The 6268-nt window shown below is 31.1% G+C and overlaps 1 protein-coding gene across 1 annotated transcript; it reads left to right on the top strand.

Annotated features, from left to right (window-relative positions):
• Positions 1–553: 553 nt before the first annotated feature.
• On the top strand, positions 554–4039 carry LOC107639069 (protein LATERAL BRANCHING OXIDOREDUCTASE 1-like). The gene is made up of 4 exons (XM_016342485.3): positions 554–959; positions 1321–1568; positions 2287–2614; positions 3697–4039. Exons 1-4 carry the CDS (start codon positions 660–662, stop codon positions 3955–3957), a joined length of 1137 nt encoding a protein of 378 aa, XP_016197971.1. The 5' UTR covers positions 554–659; the 3' UTR covers positions 3958–4039.
• The last annotated feature ends 2229 nt before the right edge of the window (positions 4040–6268 follow it).

Genomic DNA, 6268 nt, shown 5'->3' with positions numbered 1-6268 from the left:
TTAATCTGGCAATATATTAAATTAAATTCAAAAGAAAATTAGAATAGATTAACAATAAAGATGAGTGTGTGAGTTAATTATTTTAGAAATGGTGAAAAATTGTGTGTAATCTAGTGTAATGGTTAGTTGATGTGTTTTTCTCTAATATAAATTTTTATTTTATTTTTTAATTTTAATTAACGAATCGGACCTCAAATTTGAGGAATAATAAAATTTATAGAAAAATTTAACGATCATATTTCATGGTGCACAAATCAAGAGGTTCGATTTATGTTAAAATAAATTTTTATTTCACCATAAAACAAATCGGAAGATTCGATTAGCACACTTAAAAAAAATTAATACTAAAATATAAATTTAAGAGTTAGATTTATATGTTTAAAAAAAATAAAAAAGTAACAAATATGAGAGTAGATCGTATGTTTAAAAAAAATTAAAATCGAAAGTAACAAGTCTAAAGTCTCCTTTGTTTCAAAAAAAAAAACAAGTCTAAAGTCTCCACATAAATATAGAGCAACTTCTTGAACATGTGAGGAGTCCTAAAAATTCCACTATAAATAGAGAGTAGTTGGTTGAGGGTAGGGTCATGATAAGAGCAATAACAGTAATAAGTGTTTGTTTAATTTATAAGAAAAATACTTCTCCAAAAATTGTATTCAATGGCTCCAATACCTATTATTTCTCCCATCAACGTTGGACACATTGATGATGTCATAGAACTTAGTAAGACTAAGCCAGACACTATTCCCCAAAGGTTTGTGAGAGACATTACAGAAAGACCAACAATAGCTACGTTAACTCCTAATAAAGCTCACATCATTACTACTCCAGCAAATAATCATCATCATCACATGCCTATCATTGATTTCTCCAATCTTAGTAAACATAACACACATGAACTCTTCCTTCATGAGCTTCTGAACCTTGCAACTGCTTGTAAGAACTGGGGATTTTTTCAGGTAACAACCTACTGGAATTTAATTTGAAATTTTGAATACACACACTAAATTAAAACATATACTTGTGTATTTTTTTTTTCCTGTCTAACTTTTCCAGCTATAATATTTTGAGGATATTATTGTTATTGAAATTTAATTTTTATGCACTAACTTAGTGTAAAGAAATTTTATACAAATAATTAATTTTGTATTTATTACATCAGTAAAAATAATTAATTTTTAGAATTCCTATTTAAACATTCATCTAAATGTATAAATTTAACGGATAAATGGATAATCGTATATATTTTTGGTATCAAAATTAAACTCATTATTATTAGTGTGTATGAAAACTAAAGTTGAGTATGGTGATTATTTTTAGGTGGTCAATCATGGTGTTGACCTCAATCTGATGGAGAGCATAGAGAAGATGAGCAACGAGTTTTTTATGCTACCTTTGGAAGAGAAACAAAAATACCCAATGCTACCAGGAACAATCCAAGGGTATGGACAGGCTTTTGTTTTTTCAGAGGACCAAAAGTTGGATTGGTGCAATATGTTGGCTCTTGCAATTGAACCTCAACATGCTAGGAATCCAAATCTATGGCCTAAGAAGCCAGAAAAGTTCAGGTAACGACCCTAAATGAGTGGCTAAGACATGTGTATGAGTGGCAGTTGTAGCTGTTTCTTAAAGTGCCACACAGGATTCGATACCCAGCAATAGCTAAATTGTAGTGAAATTAGTTTGTGTGAGTGGGGGTGTGTGTTTGAACAAAAAAAAAAAAAAACTTTAATTGATAATTGTCTCCTAATCTTTCCCTTTTATTCCATTATCTTTTTTAAAATATATTTTGTGTATAAATCTATATTTATAGTGTAAGATATTATGTTAATTTATATTTAGTTTATTATAAATCACTCACACTTTATCTAATAATAAAATAGTATTCATTCGAGATATGAGATAAGAACGAAGATAAATAATATATAAGATATATTTTACGTATATTAAAAGCCAAAAAATTTCACACTTTTAGCTATTGATGTTGGGTATATAACTATAGTTAATATTAATTAGTTAATTTTAGTATTTAGATTTATAATTTAAGATGTACGATTTACATATGATTTCGGATTTAAAATTTTAGACAAATAAAATAATTTAAAAAAATTAGTTGATATTAATTAAAAAAATTAGTTGTTTAACATTACTCATTTTATAATTAACATCAACAATTAAAAATACAGAAACACTTTATTTTGTAGCATTCCTGAAATGCTTCCAACAGTATAACTCTTATCTTGATTACTTTATAAGATGCATGATTAAACAGTCATGTGGTGGCAGTGAAACATTGGAAGAGTACTCAAGAGAAGTAAGGAAGCTATGTGAAAATCTGGTAAAGTACATAGCAATAGGACTAGGTTTGAAAGAAGAGGCGTTTGATTCAATGTTTGGGGAGGCAGTGCAAGCAATAAGGATAAACTACTACCCAGCATGTTCAAGACCAGAGCTTGTGATGGGTCTGAGCCCCCATTCAGATGGAAGTGCCCTCACTGTGCTTCAGCAAGCAAAGGGAAGCCCTGTGGGACTTCAAATTCTCAAGGATGGTATTTGGATTCCTGTTCACACTCTTCCAAATGCTCTTGTCATCAACATTGGTGATACCATAGAAGTAATTAAGCCCTCTCCATTTCTCTTTCTTCTTTTCTTTTTTAATGAGGAAAGAATAAGTGTTTTTTCTTTTATCTAATATGTTTTCGGCACCTACTATTATTAGTAAAATTTTTTAAATAGTTTATTTTAAATAAATACATAAAAATGTTTAATTTTTTTATATTTTTAATAAAAAAAATTTAATTTATAATTTTAAAGTTAGCCAGACCCTTCTTTTTATTTTACATTAGGGATAGAGAATTTTAATTCGAATAAACTCTTTTTTTATTTTGAGACTTCTGTTTAAAATAGAAGAGTTATTTTTTATTACACTACTCACACATTTAATTTGCTCACCTGCACTGAGTTTTTCAAACCACATCTTAATTTTAACTGAAGTTTGAATTTAGTGCATTTTTTTTAAGAGGTAGCCAAATTTACCATCTCATCCTTGCAAAGTAATTTTCATTTACAAAGATCTAGAATAAAGATATATGTTACTAAAAATTGATACATAATAAGCTTTAGCTAATGTCTGTTACTAAAAATATATGTTAAGGTTATTGTTAGTAAGAAATTAAGAATTATTAATTTTGTAGGATAAATGATTAAACAAAAGATTATTCATTTTTTAAATTAGTCTTTAAAATATTTTTTTAATTAAATTCGTCTTTTAAAAATTTTAAATTAGTTATTTTAGTCATTCCATTACTTCTGTTGCTAATAGCGTCAAAGTTTATTGATGTGATATGTTAATTGACATTACAATACATATTTAATAGTTCTAATTGGCAGCTAATATGATAAATTTATAAAATTAGATCAAATAAATTTTAAATTGAGAGATTCTAATACCTCAAGTTTTTTCCTTAATTAGGTTTTAATTTGATCTAATTTCATAAACTTGTCATGTTAATAGTCAATTAAGACTCCTATGTGTGTGTTGTAGTATCACTTAACGTGTCATATTAATAAATTTTGACGCCGTCAACAAAAAATGATTGAAGAATTAACTCGATTAATCTAAAATCTTTAAAAGATGAATTTAATTTTAGAGAACTAATAATCTTTTAAAGATGAATTTGACTATTTATTCTGCAGGTTCTCACAAATGGAAAATACAAGAGTGTGGAGCATAGAGCTGTGGCTAATGAGAATAAAGATAGACTCTCACTTGTGACATTTTATGCTCCTAGCTACGAAGTAGAGCTTGGTCCAATGCCAGAATTTGTTGATGCAAACCACCCATGCAAGTTTAGAAGATACAATCATGGAGAATATAGTAAACATTACATAACACATAGGTTGCAAGGAAAGAAGGCCTTAGACTTTGCAAAGATCCAAACCAGAAATGCATTCTAGGAAGGCCCACCTAGCTTTTTAATTGGAAAATCAAGTGTTACCATATTTAAAATTTTATATTACATGACTTATTTTAATTTAATACCAGCGTTGATATATCACACTTAACCTTATTAAGTAGAAATCAAATGTTATAAAAATTAACAGCACAAGTGTATCATGGCCAGCTTCTTGATTCGTGTAGTTAATTTAAGGATAAACTACCAGAATGCATTTAAATTATTTTATTACTGATAAAATTATTTTAAAATTTTATTATCGATAAAAATATCTGTAAATTATTTAAAAATATAATGAAAATGCACGATTGTAAATTGAGATATTTTACATTACCAAAAAAATAATATGATAAGTTAAATTTTTTATGTGACAAATAAAATTTTAATATTAATAAGTAAATTACATTACTTTTTTTTGTTAACGGAATAAATCTTTAGTCACGATGAAATATTTTTTACACATTTTTAAATTATTTAAATACAATTTTATCGATAAAAAAATTTAAAAATATTTTTATCAATATTAAAATAAATCAAGTATATTTTTAATAATTTACTCTTAATTTAATTTAGACGACATAGAAGAATAAGATATGATTGTGGGTTTAACTACTTAAGTAGTCATTCTATCTTGGAAATGGAGCTAGTTAGTGATATCTTATTATGCTAAATTGTACTGGTATGTGAACAACAATGTCAATTAAGACTAAGTATAAAACTGAATGAATAACAGTGTCACTTTTTAATTATGGTCAATTCTATGTGTTTATAAGTTGGTATTTAAATTTTGTCTAACTTACTCCTTGTAAGAAGTTTTAATTTTTTAAAAATTATTTATTTTTATATCTTTTAAAGAGGTAAATACCAAATCGATATCCGAAAAATTTTGGCACTAACAAAATGGTACCTAACTTTTGCTATTAACAAAATAGTCCCTAAAAGATTTTAAAATTTGATAAGTGTGCTCCCAATCTCGCCGGAGCAAATTTCCGGCAAGCATAATGCTCACATAGCCACCGTATTTTAGTGACCTGGCAAACCACCCCCAAACCCTAATCACTTCCTCCCCAATGCATACTCTCCCTCCATCTCCCTCCCCATCGCAGCCCTCCCCCTTCAATTCCCTCTCCCTCCCCGCTGTAGTCCCCTCCCCAACGCACACTCCTCCTCCCTCTCCCCTCCCTAACGCACACACCCCTTCCCTCAACACCACCACAACTTCCACAAGTACCTAAAATCCAGTGCCTTAGCCCTCTCCGTCGCACTTTTCCTCCTTCCTCCCCGTTGCATACGTTGCAGGACATCGCGCGCTGCCCCTCAGCCTCAGGCCGCTGCCGCTACCGCTGATGGTTTCTCATTCTTCATTGTCAGGATTTACGGACTTCGGTGTCCAATTGAAAATGTTGCTTCATTTCTGATTTTTTTTTGTTTCAGAGGCGGATATATGTGCAGAGGAGCGGCGCAATTGAGGTGCTGAAGGGATATGACTATTCCAGACCTTGTTGTGCTTCCGATGGTGGTGGTGGTGGTCCTTGATGGTGCTCTTGCCGTTGAGGTTGTTGTTGCTATTACTGCAAGTGGTGGAGGTTGTTGTTGCTGTTGCTGTTAATGTTGAGGTTGTTATTGCTACGAATGGTGGCGTTGAGGGAAGGAGGAGGAGTATGTGTTGGGGAGGGGGCTGTAATGGAAAGGGAGAGAGAATGAGGGAGTGTGCATTGGCGTTAGGGGGCTACGATGGGAGGGGGAGGAAAGGGATACTGCGATAGGGAAGGAAAGGGAATGAGGGAGTGTGCGTTGAGGGACTACGATGGGGAGGAAGAGGAAGGGGGCTGCGTTGGGTAAGGGGAGGACTGCGATCGAGAAGGAGATGGAGGAGGAGTCTACGTTGGAAGGGAGAAATAAGGGTGTGGAGATAATTTACCAGATCATCGGAATACGGTGGCCATGTCAGCATTGTACTTGCCGGAGATTTGCTCTAACGAGTTCGAAGACACGTTTGTCAAATTTTAAAATATTTTAAGGATCAATTTATCAATAATAAAAATAAGATATCATTTTATCAACGCCAAAATCTTTTAGGTACTGATTTAATATTTATCTTTTTTTTAAATATAAATTTTTAGTCTTTTTATAATAAATAGACACTACTTTTTAAGCGCTATAATATTACCATACAATTATACATTTGTTGCCTCACATTCAGATTCGTAAGACATTGCTCACCCACCACGCAGCTCTGACGTTTACCTTATTTTCTTCTTGACTTTTTATCATCTAATAACATTTAGTCTCATAAGTTTTGCTAATCTCCA

This window comes from Arachis ipaensis, chromosome B4 (genome assembly GCF_059453495.1).
Source record: "Arachis ipaensis isolate K30076 ecotype BB chromosome B4, ASM5945349v1, whole genome shotgun sequence".
NCBI lineage: Eukaryota > Viridiplantae > Streptophyta > Magnoliopsida > Fabales > Fabaceae > Arachis > Arachis ipaensis.
This window is presented reverse-complemented; position numbering and strand designations above follow the sequence as displayed.

Bases quoted from the DNA above. Each gene is read 5' to 3' on its own strand.
- LOC107639069 (XM_016342485.3), top strand. From the start codon at position 660: ATGGCTCCAATACCTATTATTTCTCCCATCAACGTTGGACACATTGAT. The intron at 1,569-2,286 runs GTAACGACCCTA...ATGTGGTGGCAG, and splicing joins AAGAAGCCAGAAAAGTTCAG to TGAAACATTGGAAGAGTACT. The intron at 2,615-3,696 runs GTAATTAAGCCC...TTTATTCTGCAG, and splicing joins ACATTGGTGATACCATAGAA to GTTCTCACAAATGGAAAATA.